General features: G+C 55.1%; 6 protein-coding genes across 6 annotated transcripts; 4 read left to right on the top strand and 2 right to left on the bottom strand.

The window, feature by feature from the left end:
• Positions 1-658: 658 nt before the first annotated feature.
• On the top strand, positions 659-1,150 carry PG997_007438 (uncharacterized protein; the record flags this gene model as incomplete). Its single annotated transcript, XM_066811753.1, has 1 exon — positions 659-1,150. The coding sequence occupies one exon, from the start codon at positions 659-661 to the stop codon at positions 1,148-1,150; it is 492 nt and encodes a 163-aa protein (XP_066667095.1).
• A 1,005-nt stretch (positions 1,151-2,155) lies between these two features.
• Positions 2,156-3,520, top strand: PG997_007437 (major histocompatibility complex- class I; the record flags this gene model as incomplete). Its single annotated transcript, XM_066811752.1, has 3 exons — positions 2,156-2,296; positions 2,370-2,977; positions 3,034-3,520. 3 exons carry the CDS (start codon positions 2,156-2,158, stop codon positions 3,518-3,520), a joined length of 1,236 nt encoding a protein of 411 aa, XP_066667094.1.
• Positions 3,521-5,859: 2,339 nt separating this feature from the next.
• PG997_007436 (arrestin) lies at positions 5,860-9,681 on the top strand (the record flags this gene model as incomplete). Its single annotated transcript, XM_066811751.1, has 6 exons — positions 5,860-6,456; positions 6,512-6,897; positions 6,963-7,395; positions 7,929-8,035; positions 8,340-8,366; positions 9,102-9,681. The coding sequence occupies 6 exons, from the start codon at positions 5,860-5,862 to the stop codon at positions 9,679-9,681; spliced, it is 2,130 nt and encodes a 709-aa protein (XP_066667093.1).
• A 310-nt stretch (positions 9,682-9,991) lies between these two features.
• Positions 9,992-11,382, bottom strand: PG997_007435 (uncharacterized protein; the record flags this gene model as incomplete). Its single annotated transcript, XM_066811750.1, is given in 3 exon segments — positions 9,992-10,228; positions 10,248-11,202; positions 11,261-11,382. The coding sequence occupies 3 exon segments, from the start codon at positions 11,380-11,382 to the stop codon at positions 9,992-9,994; spliced, it is 1,314 nt and encodes a 437-aa protein (XP_066667092.1).
• A 549-nt stretch (positions 11,383-11,931) lies between these two features.
• PG997_007434 (mitochondrial 37S ribosomal protein uS12m) lies at positions 11,932-12,675 on the top strand (the record flags this gene model as incomplete). The annotated part of the gene is made up of 3 exons (XM_066811749.1): positions 11,932-12,090; positions 12,149-12,445; positions 12,598-12,675. 3 exons carry the CDS (start codon positions 11,932-11,934, stop codon positions 12,673-12,675), a joined length of 534 nt encoding a protein of 177 aa, XP_066667091.1.
• A 358-nt stretch (positions 12,676-13,033) lies between these two features.
• Positions 13,034-14,579, bottom strand: PG997_007433 (Glycolipid 2-alpha-mannosyltransferase 1; the record flags this gene model as incomplete). Its single annotated transcript, XM_066811748.1, has 4 exons — positions 13,034-13,101; positions 13,161-13,449; positions 13,504-14,460; positions 14,529-14,579. The coding sequence occupies 4 exons, from the start codon at positions 14,577-14,579 to the stop codon at positions 13,034-13,036; spliced, it is 1,365 nt and encodes a 454-aa protein (XP_066667090.1).
• Between the last annotated feature and the right edge of the window lie 431 nt (positions 14,580-15,010).

Here is a 15,010-nt window from a genome sequence, read left to right as displayed (position 1 = left end):
GATTTTGTGTTTTTCTTTCCCTGTTGTTACGAACGGCATGCGATGGGAGTTTGTAGGTTCGAGTAAACGTTTTCACATATACACGGTTTGTTTTGAGTCACGATATCCGGTAGTTTGGCGTGGGTTTACGAGACCTGGCATAGAGTAGATGAAAACTGAATATATCCGAGAACATACAAAGCATACTACCTACCTACCCTTGTTTCCCTACCGTTCTTAACATATCGCTCGTTACGCAAGAGGCCTTGAGTAAACATCCCCTTCTTGTATTGTGCGTACCAATAACACACTTTCCGCGCAAATCCCTCTTGCTCCTTTTGGTCTGTTGAGCCTTCGGCTTTGTCGAACTGGGCCCTATTGATAGTATGTCTGTCATTGTCTTCCGTTGCCGTGCTACTTCTAACAAAATCGAATCTTTGTTATGCTTTTTGGCAGCTTCATGACAATGAAGGAACGGGCCGCCCTTTCTTTGAGTCGTGTGAATGCATCAATATGTACTTACATGTATATAAAGATTCCCCTCGGTGCACCGGCCTGATCTTCCAGCCTCCTGTATCAAAACACTCATCGCACAGCACTCCCACACATTTCGCTTCCGGAGCAACACTCTTTCGCTTCCGAAGTCCTACCCACCAAACTGAAATCAACAAAAAGCATCATGGCCAACTCCAACGACCCCGCCTGCACCTTCCGCAACCTCCTCTGCGCCGAGGAGGACTGCGACAACTACGCCCTGGAACCCGAGCGCCGCGCCGCGTGCCAGCTGCGCTACGCCGACGGCACGGCCGACCACACGCCCGTCTGCCGCATGAACCTCGTCGACATCCTCGAGCAGCGCCGCAAGTATCCCGATGCTGTTGCCGTTGTGTCCGCGGACTACGGCCCCGAGTTCCCCAAGAGCGCGCTCCGGGCCGCGCCGTGCTCGGAGAAGGGGGCCGAGTTGGGCTACTGCGCTACGCACAGCAACCCGGGCGGACGGGATGCCAAGGTAAGGTTCTGGGAGCAGTGCGAGTATAGCAGGAGTCTAAGGTTGAGGGGGGAGAAGATTAAATTCTTGGAGGAGTATGCGAAGTATGTGAAGACGGTGAAGGAGTGGTGCAGAGTGGATTTGGACGCGCTGGTGAGGATGCCTTCGTCCAAGATGGGCTGACCGGGGAAGGAATGGAGATGATGATTGGGGGTGATCTAAGTTCAGCCTTGTTGCCAGGAGAACTCCTATACCAAAGGAAGGGCAGTGATACGGCTGCGGGCAAAATCACGCTGCTGGTTGCGTGTCACATCGTCAGTGGAAAACAATAAAAGTTCCCCTGTTACAGCATGCTTGACGCAAGAGAAATTGAATGCAATGAACAAAACATGGAACAGCGTGAGTTGGCCTACCAGGACGGCGCTTGCGCCCCTGTCAACCCGTGACGGTGCCGTCCGGATTCTGTGAGCAGCCCCTTTTAAGAAGGTGGCCTGATAATCCAACTAATTTGACTTGTTAACAGTCCGTTTCTGACTTTATCCTCCAGTGATACACACCTGTTATCTATAATGTAATTCGAGGAATATGACGAGCAGATTTCTGTATACTATCACCACTTTGGTAGGCGGCATAGTGTTCGCCCTGAATAGCCTGGGCGTGGGTGATTTGGCGTTGCACACATACAGCCATATATCACCCAAAAACCCCCAAATGGCGAAAGTGCTGCTCCCACGATTCTTGAGCTTGTAACCTTGGAGCCGAGCAGGTCTGGTTCGACCGGTTCAAGAAGCAGAATGCAACAGTATTAGATTAGCCGCATCCATTTGTGTAGGGGATTGAATTTAGTTGCCATGCCACTTATCAAGTTGCCAGGCGAACTCCTGCCATCCAGAGTCTTCATCTTTTTTCCAAAATACGTCTTGTCTTAGATCATTCGTTTTTACGTCACACAGCTTTAGGGAACGACTGGACGGATCTCAAGATTGGCTGTCAGATTGGCTCAGAATGGCAGATCAACACTGCGACCCTGCGCGAGGGGGTGCTGAAGCTCTCCACTAAAACTAGCGCTCTCCGGTTTCGTCGAGATAACCCCCCAAGAAAGGCATCGTCGCTTATCTGCTGGCCTGAAATGAAATCTCTCCTTTAATACCACAACGACGACAGAACCCAGTCGCAACGAAAGCAAACATGGGCTTCCTACACAGAAACAGCTGGTTCTTGCTGCTGCTGCTCATTGGCATTGTCTCGGCATCCGTCGATGCTAAGCTGAAAGCCGACCATGCATCCACCGGCGCCTTGAGCATCGAGGCCCTTGAGGAGAAGCTTCAGGTAAGGCCTGCGAGAATACGAATTGAACTACAGAACAAACAGTAATACTGACAATTGATCACCCCAATCACAGCTCTGCCCCGTCGTCGCCGACCTCAACGCCGAGAAGCTCGCCGCCGCCTCCACGACCTCGACCCTGACGTCTCGCATCTTCGCCGTGCTGTTCCCCGGCAGCCCCGCGACCAACGCGCTGCTGGCGACGCTGTACATCTCGGGCCCGCCCAACTTCCTGCTGGCCCTGTGCCCGACCAACATCGACCCGTCCTCGCTGTCCGTCATGGTCGCCTTCGCCGTCGGCGGCCTCATGGGCGACACCCTCTTCCACCTGCTGCCCGAGATCTTCCTGGGCGAGGACAGCCCCGAGCACGTCCGCTTCGTCATGGTCGAGCCCAACCGCAACTTGCTGCTCGGCGTCGCCATCATGGTCGGCTTCATGACCTTCGTCGCCATGGATAAGGGGCTCCGCATCGCGACGGGCGGCGCGGGGCACGAGCATGGCAGTGGTGCGCACTCGCATGGCGAGGTCGCGCCGTCGGCGGCGGTCGTGGCTACGGGCATTGAGGATGCCAAGGACAGCGTCAAATCGAGGAAGAAGTCCAAGAAGGATGTTTTCAAGCCCGAGGCAGAGCCCGTGAAGGAAATCAACCCCAGTGTCAAGCTGGGCGGTTACCTCAATTTGATGTACGTATTTGTTGTATTCATTGCGAAGTTTCTATGTATACTAACTCGCCCTCTAGTGCCGACTTCACCCACAACATCACCGACGGCCTGGCCATGTCAGCCTCGTTCTACGCCTCGCCCACGATCGGCGCCACCACCACCGTCGCCGTCTTCTTCCACGAGATCCCGCACGAGGTCGGCGACTTCGCGCTGCTGGTGCAGTCCGGGTTCTCGAAGCGGGCCGCGATGGGCGCCCAGTTCGTCACCGCGGTGGGCGCGCTCCTGGGCACTTTAATTGGTATCGCCGTGCAGGAGTACGGCGGCGGCGGCAGCGGCGGCGCGCCGATAGGCATGACCGAGGGCATCTGGGGCACCAGCCTGAGCTGGGGCGACATGCTGCTGCCCTTCACGGCCGGCACGTTCCTCTACGTCGGCACCGTCGCCGTCATCCCCGAGCTGCTCGAGACGGGGCCCGACAAGTCGGCGGAGCTCCGCAAGACGCTGGTGCAGTTTGCTGCGATCGCTGTGGGTGCGGGTATCATGCTCTACATTTCTTGGGATTAAAGGACGTCAGTGCCTACTTGATATAGAGATCTAGACATGCGATTATACGTGTATATAGAGTAGAGAGATCTAAGAGAGATAAAATTCAGGGGTCTGGAGAAAGAGGAGAAAACCTTTTGGAATTCCTTGTGAGCTACTCCGCATACTTGCATATCTCGCTACGGACAAGCTCCCGGGGCTAGTCCTACGGGGCCTACCCTGGCAATGACTTGTGATCCGAAGGGCGTGGCTAGTAGCCAGGGTGGATTCGATCCAATCCTAGGCGATGTTCATCTCATTACTTGGAGCAGCTTGCATCCATATAAACGTCGCGATTCTCGGATACGGCATATTCCTTATCTACCACGTTGGCGGCCGGCCCCATCTAGTCAGTGGTCGGCGAAGACTCATTGCATAGCAAGCCAACAGATCCCCGTTCATGGCCATATCGGAGTAATGTAAAATGCCACTGGGTGCAACGGTAGCTGGACGGTGGAAATAACTGTTGTTGCAACATGACAGACGATCAATACTCACCGCTGCTCGCCTCCCTTACATAGCAGCATAGCTGCGTGTTGGCTGGCTGAGTATGGAAGCCATGGGATGATCTCCAGAAGCCCTACAAGGCTCGCCAATAGTCTTTTACGGAAAGTCAAACTTATATAAATACAAAAATCAACTCACCATTGGGGGGCTGATGGCATTGCCTGCATGCGTGATGGGTAGCATTGGTCCGCTCCGATGGCTGTGGCGGTTCAGGTATACCCTCCATTACCAAGCAATCAAAAAGCTCGCTCGCTTACACAGCAGCATCTTAACGACGATCCCGGAGGCTTAGCTCGGAAAGTTAGTTATGAATAACAACTGCATCTGTTGACAGCCACATTCTTGATCAGGACTGGTCAATAGCCACGACCTTGGATATGGACTGATTGGTAAGTCGAGCTGCTCAGGTAATCAATCCAGATGCCAGGTCCGTTCTAGATAGACTCCGAGATCGGGACACCACCATCACCGATGGGCTTTCCTAATCCCAAAGTAGCCCCCTGGATGACGAAGTCAGAGAGTCACACTGCCATATTGGTGAATACTAGCCAACTTGGTTTGTCTCCAATGCATGTTAGTTTGCCATGGGTAAGCGGCGTCAAGTTACTCTGCATTGTGTGTACTACTGGTAACTCTGAGCCGGCTCACTCGGATGCCACAAGATGATGCCATGGACCCCAGGTATCGCGAACCAACATAGCTTATGGCGATGTAACGAAGGGGACAATTGCTTTCCAGCCAAGATCCTTCCTTACATGCATGTATGTATGTAACGCAAGCAGGCAAACCAATGCTACTATACCGCAGGCAGTGTCGTTCAAGTCATGCCATTTGGACAATAGAAGCCAACAGGTGCTCGGACCGAGTATTGTCTGACATGAGCTGGAGTTGGACCCCGGATTTCTCCCCATGCATGGATCGCATAGTCCTGCAGCTCTACCCCAACTCGGCTTGCCAACCTAAAGTACTTACTCACCTGCATGAAAACACTTACATTGCATATGCCAAAAAAGAGTCATACATATCCCGCCCATAGTACAGGATTCATTAGCTCGGGCCGTTGGCGTCAGGATGATCCCAAGTCCATTTCGGGGTAGGTATGTACAAATGTAGTGCAAAGGGCGTCTAACAAACACCAACGGACCAATGACGAACCGGCCCCCAACACCCCGACCTGTTGGCTCTCGCTTGGTGCCAGCCTCCGCTTCAGGTGGTCGCAGCCGCTTGACTTGAGTGCACGCCTTATTACATGATCGATCAACTATTATCAGTTCTAACCCATGCTCATGTCATGGCAGAGGAGGTATCTTCCGCTTGTTCATTGGTAGGATGACTCAATGTCGTAGTGCGGTCAGTCAGTCTGCCGGGCCACGAATAGATGGATGGAGTCGGGACATGCATGCAGTTCTTGGGTTCGTCCAATATAAGTGGTTTCCTGCATTACTCGATATATATAAGAGAATCGGGCATGCCATGCTGTGGCAAGTAAGTAAGCACGAAGAAAGTCAATCCTGACAGCTACAATCCTGTTCATCGACCAGATCAGGGTAAACCGGCACATCTCCGAATCGTCTTGGCTGTTCACTGCCGACTCGCCAACCAATTGCGATACAACCCCCTATCACAGCCGAACTTGAACCTACTTGTCTTGTCAGGTGGCTTTCTTCAGCTAACTGCCACCACCACCACCACATCAACCCCGCAGTCGCTCCCCCGGGGCGACGCCGGACCTCCTTTATAATACGAAGCAGCAGCAGCAGCTCTACAATAAGACGTCCCAGCCGTAGACAGGCAGCTTGAACGGCTTCTCCAACATGTCCACCACCACCAACACCAACACCAGCAGCTTCACCAGCGTGCTGGCCGGCCTCAACCGGAAACTCGCCACGGGCAAGTACGCCGCCGCCGCCGCCATGGAGATCGAGCTGGACAACCACCACCACTACAGCACCAAGGCGTACGCCTCCGGGTCGCGCCTGTCGGGCCGCGTCGTCGTCCGCCCCGCGCGCGACACCCGCTTCGACTCGCTGCACATCCTGCTCATGGGCGTGACCAAGACCCGCGTCGACGGCGTGCACGCGCCCCACGCGACCCAGCACACCTTCCTCCGCCTCGCCATGCCCATCCTGGAGGCGTCCTACCCCGTCCCGCGCGTGTACGAGGCCGGCCGCGTGTATACCGTGCCCTTCCACTTCGTCATACCCAGCTACCTCACCCTGGGCGCGTGCTGCCACAAGGTCGAGTCCGACGCCGTGAGCGGGCACCACTTGTGTATGCCGCCCAGCCTGGGCACCTGGGACAAGGACGACATGGCGCCCGGCATGGCGCGCGTCGAGTACACCGTCCGCGCCCGGCTGTACCGCGAGGAGGAGCTCGACAAGACGCGGACCAAGATCCTCGAGGCCAACCAGGTCGTCAACGTCTTGCCCTCGTTCCCGGAGCAGCCCCCTTGAACATCACGCCCAGCGACTCTCTCTACACCATTTCCAAGACCAAGTCCATGCGGAAGTCGATCCTGTCGCCCAAGACGGGCAAGGTCACTCTGACCGCGTCGCAGCCGGGCGCCATCATGCTGAGCCCGGACGGCAGCACCGCGACGACGACGAGCGCCCGGATCGACCTCCGGTACGAGGCTTCTTCTTTTCTTCCTCCGGCCAGTCGCCGTCGGCGGCGGCAAATATGCCCCGAGTCACGGAGGTCACGTCCAAGATTTCGGCGATGACGTTCTTTGGCGGCAGCGCCATGCGGGATTTCCCTAACATGGGGAACTGGGTCCGGACCTATGGAGCGGAGGGGCGCGGGTCTTACACATATAACATGGCCCTCGGGTCCACGGCCGTCGACGAGCTTGAGTGGAAACAGCAAATCTCGGCACACGTCAGGCGGGACTCAGGTTACTGCAGCGACGTTGCGGCAGACTCGGATCACTCCGCCAGCCGACGATGGAGCGCCTCCTCGAGCTCCTCCTCATCCAAGACAAACTCCCCGTCTATCACACCGCATCACTCCAAGTCCCCATCAATATCCCCGCCCACAAAAAGACCTTCGCCCCGACCTTCCACTCCTGCATCGCGTCCCGCGTCTACGTGCTGTGGCTTACCGTCTCGGTATCGTCCTGCGGCGGCTCCAGCACCTCCAAGACGACGCTGGCCGTGCCGTTGCAGATCGGCGTGGAGGAACCGGAAGCACCCGGGGCCGACGGCGAAGGCCCGCGGCCGCCGTCGTTCGAGGCGGCTATGGAAGAGGCCGAGGCCGAGGAGCACCTGCGGCCGCGGACCCTTTACGTGCCCGAGGTCGAGTTTGAGCGGCATGCGTTGCCGGGGTACGGGGATTCGATGGAGTGGCGGACGGTGACTGCGGGGGTGCTTGAACAGAAAGGGGCGGGGAGGAAAAGGAAAAAAAGGGGGCTCAGAGGTGAACCGGGGACTTGACCTCCGGAGCAAACATCTGATGTCTTTTCTTGGGAAATGGATCCAACACGCATACATTGATTATCTTCATCTAGCAAGGTGTTTTCGGGAAAGTGAATCATTTGGCATTGGGGGAATTTGAAATGGGCGGATTTCGTTTGATGTTGGTGCTTCGCTTTATAACGAATTGGACAGGGCATGGAACCAATGATACCCAACTGTCTTTAAGTAGTGTTCACTATGCATAGCATACCTATAGTAGTATCTATTATTGTCCATCAACTGGACACTGGTCTTGCCGGGTCTCGTATCGGAGCTCCCGCGCTTGTCAACCGCTGAATCAGGGGGCTATCGCCTCTGCCCCCTAGTCGTCAACTATTTCACTTACCAATGACCGAAGTGAGTAACCTGCGACCACTTATTCCATCACCAGCTTTTCTGTCACGCATCCCGCTACTACTTAATACTTGCAGAGTGCCGGGTTCATCACCTCACCCGCCATCGGAACTCTCCTCATACAAGCCCCGGCCAGCTCCTATCTGGAACGTAGCCCCAGTGGTTCCGTAGTACTACGGGATTGGTGTGTGTTGATATTGCGGGATTGGACTGCGAAGAATGGCGGGTTCGGCCTTATGAGGTTGAGGTTGTGGTATTGGGGCCTGGGGAGTGTGGTGTTACAAGGTGATTTCACTATCAGGAGCCAAGTACTAAGCAGGCACCATCTCAGGAGCTCTGGTCCTAAAGCATCATCTTCGTTGGTTACTCCAGTTGCCAATAAGGACATACCATGTTTAGAAAACAGTTGACTCCAGTTGTTTGCTCTGTTCCTTGTGTTGTTACCCCACGTCTCATGTCATTCTGGCATAACTACTTACACTTCGTAGCCGGTTACTCCAGGGCTATGCCATTTTGTAGGTCATTGCTAACATCGAAGGCACAGTCGAAGTACTTGTGACTCCGTAGCGTGCAGAACAATTATTTCGACATGGACTAAGTATGGGCTGTGTTGCTTTTTGCTATTTACTCCGCTCCTGATACATAATTCCCTTCGATGCTCTCGTTGGTTTCTGGTATTCTATCTGGCATTAGGTGACTGCTATATGCTGGAGATCTCGCCTTCAATGTACTGAAATCCCTCCGGGTGCCAAACCATGAGTTCTTCGGTACTATCGTGGAACACTAATGCCGAAGCCCCCAGTGACAACTTGCTCGTTATATCTCATTCGCTCCTGTTGAGTGGGTAGCTCTCGACGGACCCGGCGTGAAGAGAGAATAACGATGGTACCGACGTGTGGCTGGCAAAAACGTGCCAGTCCTGCGCTGCTTCATGTCCTGATATGGGATCGGGCGAGTGCGAGCAGATTACGAAGACACGGCGTATGGACTTCAAGGAGCAGAGCACCACGAACTCGTACAAACGCACGCATCCGTATCGACTTCCAAAGGAGCAGATTTTGCTATCATAACTTGCCAGTGAAGACAGGTAGGAATATTTATCACGAGATGTTTCGACCTGCTGCTGGCTACTCATCCGTGTAATGAATCCAACACTCTGTAAGTGGTACACACTGTGGCAGGAGCTTTTGACATATCTGGTAAGACTATCTTCGTCTGTATAGCTTCACTATGCTCCTATATACTGACAGTTTATTCCAAGATTTGGAAAACATGGCTCTCATCAGCCTAAGACGGGCCCTTCTGGCGGCAGCCGCCGCCGTAGCAGTGGCAACAGCCCATCCCATCGACACCAACGACGACATCAAGGGCCTCGTCGACATGCCAATAACCTACACCACGAACCGCACCCTCGCCCCCCAATTCTGCACCGACTGGAGAGGCAAGGACGAAACCTCAGCGTGGTTTCCGCCCTCTCCCAATCTCGCCGCCTCGAAAGACGACTGCCAGGCTCTCGCCCGCTCCATGCTGACGAACCACGGCGGCCACGACGGCAGCACAAAAGAAGCAGAGTGGGACCTCGGGGACCACAACCACTCCAACCAATTCGGCTCGGGACGCTGCTACATCACCGTCTGGGCCGAGATGTGCTTGCGCGCGCGCACGGGCACGGGGAATGCGACGAGCCGTGGCCGGTGCGGATGGGCAACGGCGATGTCGGGCTGCTCCTTGGCCAGGCGCTCAAGCAGTTCGGGACTGATCGAAGCATCGATGCCATGGGGACCATGCAGTGTCGCACGGAGCAGCTACCTGGAGGAGTGCAAACTCTGAAGACAGGTTGGATGATCCGAGGCTTTTAATGGTAGCTAGTATAGCAAGGAGTTGATAAGAAGCATTCGCACGACTCAGCTTCAAGATACCCAGCGACACACCCATATCCTGAGAACAGCACGGAAGTTTGAATGTATTCTAGTCTAAGCTACTTCACAAAGACGCGGACCTGGTTCTGATTCTACCAAACTCCCTAAAACACACGGCAGATAAGCACTGAAAAAGACCCATGCTGACCCAAACGCCTTCTTGACATGGGATGAGGCAAAACAAAAACCCCTGTTCTTCCAAGCTAGAGCTGCCTAGACACCTAGGAGGTGTACTCCTTCTGCAGCAGCTTGGCGATGGTGTTGAGCTGGATGTTGCTGGTGCCCTCGTAGATGGCGCCGATCTTGCTGTCTCGCCAGAACTTCTCGGCCAGGCCCTCACGGACGAAACCCATGCCACCCATCCACTCAATTGCCAGGCCGGAGACGCGGCCCGCGACCTGGGAAGCGTACAGCTTGGCCATGGCGGCGTCCTGCACAAAGTTCTGGCCGGCCTCCTTCTTGCGCGCGGCGTTGTACACGAGAGCGGGCGGCCGCAATCTCGGTGTAGGACTGGGCGATCTGGTGCTGCATGCCCTGGAACTCGCCGACGAGCTGGCCAAACTGCTTGCGGTCGTTCCAGACGTACTTGACGGCGTTCTCCCAGGCGCCGAGGGCCAGGCCGGTCATCTGCGCAGCAATACCGATGCGGCCCTCGTTCAGCAGGCCGATGGCGTACTGGTAGCCCTTGCCCTCTTCGCCCAAAAGGTTCTCCTTGGGGATCTCGACATCGTCGAAGTTGATGGCGCAGGTCGAGCTGGCCTTGATGCCCAGCTTCTTCTCCTTCTTCGCAATGCTGAAGCCCTTGGTGTCCTTGTCCATGACAAAGGCGGTGATGCCCCGGTAGCCCTTGCTGGCGTCGAGGTTGGCAAAGACGATGAAGAAGTCGGCCTCCATCGAGTTGGTGATCCACATCTTGCTACCGGAGATCTTGTATCCGTCCGCCGTCTTGGTGGCCTTGGTCGCCAGGGCAAAGGCATCCGAGCCAGAGACCGGCTCCGACAGGCAGAAGCTGCCCACCGTCTTGGTGGCCAGCGCGGGGAGGTACTTCTTCTTGAGGGCGGTGCTACCCCACTTGATGATGGCGGTGTTCACCAGCGTGTTGTGCACATCGACCATGACGGACACCGAAGGATCGACGCGCGCCAGCTCTTCAATGCCCACAATGGCGGCCGTGAAGTTCATGCCGGCGCCTCCGAACTCCTCGGGGATCTCGACGCCCATGAGCCCCTGCTCGAACAGCTGCTCTACCAACGCTGGGTCCATCTTCTCGGCCTCGTCCATGTCACGGACCTTTGGTAATATCACATCGTTGGCAAACTTTGCGACGGTCTCTTTCATGGCAACTTCAACCTCTGACAGATGGTCTATGGGGGTCGGCGGGATGTCGGTAATGTCGTTGAGCCGGCGGGGCGTGGCCGAGAGACATCGTGTTCTTTTGTACTTGTTAGACAGTTACCGTGGGGGCTACAGCGAGTTTAGGTGTGACATACTGCTGCTGGGAAATATTGAACGGCCTGATCGTCCGACTGCATCGCGGTACGGAGGAAACCTTAGTTGTGATGCCCCGGCTCTGTCGCAACGCGGGCCGGAGGGCTCGTGCGATCGAAGACATGATGGATGGTTTGGATCGCAATAAAGAGGCTAGATAAATTGTACTATAAGAACAACAGAGTAGAACGTCGAGAATAAACCACGAGTGATAAACAGTAGAAGGCTTCGTAAAGTGTTAGAAAGAAAAACGGTTGAAATTGTCGCCTCTGCCGACAGTCAAGTACAAATTCCAAGGCGCATTCCCCGAGCGTAACCTCAGCCGAGGATAGCCACTAAGAATTCCCGGACCAAAGTCTGGGGTAAAGCAAGGAGATGGGCGTGAGATCCGGTCCAAGGGTAGTGGCGTGGTGGCGGGGATGGACTCGCCCACCTTCCTATTTGGCATGTGAATTGGTCAATGAGATCAGGTGTCAAGGGTCGAGCCCAGCGGAAGGTCGGTCAGGTTTAACGCCGACATATGCACCAGCCACACATGTGGCTTGAACGCTTCTGGCAAATTGAGATTCCACCATATCGCTCTCGATTTGGTGATAGCACATAGGGCGATCGGATATCTGAGCTGCTTTGGGTGACCCATTCCTCGACGAAACCGAACCTCGCCGTCGCAATCATGGCAGTACCCTTCTTTCGATCCCTTATGCCGACACTGGCGCGGCGGCCAGCCATGACGACGCCGAGCATCGCCTCCAAGCTCCCCGCGAAGACGATAGCGATACGCACCTTCTCCAGCACCCCGGCGCCGCAAGCGACGATAAACCAAGCCATGCGAGTGCGTCTACCTATCAATTCTCTTCTCAGCCAATTCTAACGGGAAATAAATCAAACAGGGCTGCCACAACAAAGGCAAGCGAGCTCGCCACGCCGTCTCCCCGGCCCTGGCCGATACGCGGTCCCCCCAGCAGAAGGGCGTGTGCCTGAAGGTCGGCATCCAGCGTCCCAAGAAGCCCAACTCGGGCGAGCGCAAGACGGCCCGTGTGCGCCTGAGCAGCGGGCGCATGATCACGGCCTACATCCCCGGTGAGGGCCACAACATCCAGCAGCACAGCGTGGTGCTGGTGCGCGGCGGCCGCTCGCAGGATTGCCCCGGTGTGCGGTACCATTTGGTGAGAGGAGCGTTAGATCTGGTGAGTTGGCCTCATATTCTCTTCGCTACGTGTCCTCTCTGTCTGCGGTCATGTGGCAAAGCAATGGAGAAGGATCGTGTCAGAATTGGAAGGACTGCAACCCCTTACAGTGGGTGACATCCTCGACTTGGATATCTGCTAACTTTTACCAGGGTGGTGTTGCCAACCGTTCGACAAGTCGCAGCAAGTACGGCACCAAGAAGCCGAAGAAGGCCTCGGTGGGAGCGTAAGGAACTCCTAAGTCTAGCGAGACAGATGACTAGAGGAAAGCAGGCAACACCAGATGCCGTATATAATTGCAAGGCACTAGACGTCGTCTGTACATCACATGTAACATATTATACCATAGAGTAAGCGGACGCCGGAAGCTGTTTTCTTGAGATGGCACAAATGTCTGAAAGAGATATATGTACAGAAGAACCCCTTGGCTACCACATTCTCCAATGGGACCCTATGACGCCTACCCACACACCCCTTTTGATGTGTCCATTTCCCCTTGAACCGTTTGATGCACATAAATTTGAATTCGTCATTAGAATGAAATCAGCATGACCTCTATGTTATACAGAAACTACATCAATCTGATATCTAGTCTTGCTGGTTCTCGTAGCCTTCCGGCTTCTCCAAGCCATTCAGATCAAAGTATCGCGATGTGCCTATTGGTTGCGGGTTAGCGGGAAGTCCCTGACAAGGAGCGGAGCGAATTGGTACTTACAGGAGTAACCCTTCCAGTCAAAGTTGTCCTTGGGGTTGCAATGGCACTTCAGGTCCAATCGTGTCTTCTCGCCAGTGGGGCAATGGGTGAAGGGCACGTGGTAGTAGGCGATGTCATTGAAGAAGTGGATTTCCTCCTTCTTGAGCAAGAGACCGGCGGCGATCGAGTGGACGGGAGCATCGCCCCATCGCTCGTAGAAGAAACCACCGTCTCTATCTAGGGACTCAAAGAAGTCGATGTATGCCTTGGAGCGCAGCCAGTTAAGGTTGCCAACCTCGAAGTTGGACCACTACAAAATTGTCAGTAAGTTGGTCTGTAAAAGTCAGAGAGCCAGAGAACTTACCATGTGGCAGTGGTTGTAGGTATCGCCACCGTCGTCGCTGAGGAATGCCATGGAGTTGCCCTCGGCAATGTGCTCAGGGTTGTTCTTCATGAACTTCTTGACGCTGTCCCAGAGGGTAGGAATGGTCTCGACGTATTCGTACAAGCTGAGCACGAAGCTGTACTTCTTCTTGTTCTCAGCCATGTAGCGGAAGGGGTCGTAGTGGATGTCGCAGAAGAGCTCGATGCTGGGCTCGACGCGCCAGTACCATTCGTAGTTCATCATCAGAGGCTGGCGGAAGAAGAAGCCGGACTCGAAGCGGCACATGTGGCGGTAGCTGATCGAGTCGCCATAGATGATCTTGCGCTGGGCCATGTCCTCACGCACCTTCTTCGCCTTGTCCTGGTCGATGAAGTCGGGGAAGGACCAGTGCTCGTGGGGGATCTCGCCGTAGTGCGTCTTGCCGGAGACCAGCGAGGTGGTGACCTTCTTGAAGGTGGCATCGAAAGGCTTGTCGTTCAGGAAAACCCAGTCGTAGTTGTAGCGTTTGTTGAATCGATCCTCGACCTGGCGGATGGAGCGGGCAATGTCCCAAAGGTCGCTGTTGCGGGCGAGGGTGACGAAAGTAGCGTTCATGCGGGGGCCGGGTGCGGTTCCCATCAGGTTGTCCCAGCCGGCGTCCGAGGGGTGCAAGGCCATGGGGGCCTCGGAAAGGTCCTGGTGCGAGATAGCGATGCCAGAGCCGCCGGTGGTGCCCTTAGGCGACGAGCCAACGCTGGACTTGCCGCTGTCACTGCTGCCCTTCAGCAGCGACTCCCCCTTCTGGATCTCGGCGCCCTTGGTGCCTGCTCCGGTCATTCCATCGCCCGTTTTGCCATTTCCGCTCGTGGTCGATCCGCGTCCGGTTCCGAAGGCTTCTGGTTTCAATGGCACGCCCGAGTATGTGGAGTGGGACATGAAATAGAGGACGGCAACGAACTTGAGACGGCAGGTCAGTGTTAGTACTGCGGGCGCGATTCAGGAAGATCGGATCACTGGAAACATACAAAGAAGGCAAACAGGACGTATCGCACGATACGTGCGTTTCCGGCCGCCATTTTGTCCAAATCCTCGCTACAATTGGTGTATAGGGAGAAAAAGGTATCGGACCTGGGAGGTGTTGAAGAAGAGAATTGAGGTACGGAGGGATGTTTCTAGGGCAGGTGTCTAATAGAGGGCCCGGTCAATGCGATCGACTGGTGGCCGATAGGGGGCAATTGGGGGACCCAATTGTTCCTAGTCAAAAGTATATGCAGCTTGGCGAGACGTGGAACAAAGGGGCGTCAAATCATTTCGGAGAGGCTGAGAGGCACCCTTAAGAGGAAGTCGGGTCGAAGGGATCGCGGCGGAGGGAGAAAGAGAGAGAATGACCCGGCGATGCGAAAAATAAATAAAAATAAAAGACAAAGTGGCACAAAAAGGTTAGATTTGTGTGTTCACCTTGCACGATGCCACTGCCTACGGGAGAAGCAAAAGAAGAGAAGTACAG

The sequence above is a fragment of the Apiospora hydei genome (genome assembly GCF_038363865.1).
Source record: "Apiospora hydei strain CBS 114990 chromosome Unknown utg000006l_segment0_segment0, whole genome shotgun sequence".
Classification (NCBI taxonomy): Eukaryota; Fungi; Ascomycota; class Sordariomycetes; order Amphisphaeriales; family Apiosporaceae; genus Apiospora; species Apiospora hydei.
The sequence above is the reverse complement of the archived record's forward strand: the minus strand, read 5'-3'. Positions and strand labels throughout refer to the sequence as shown.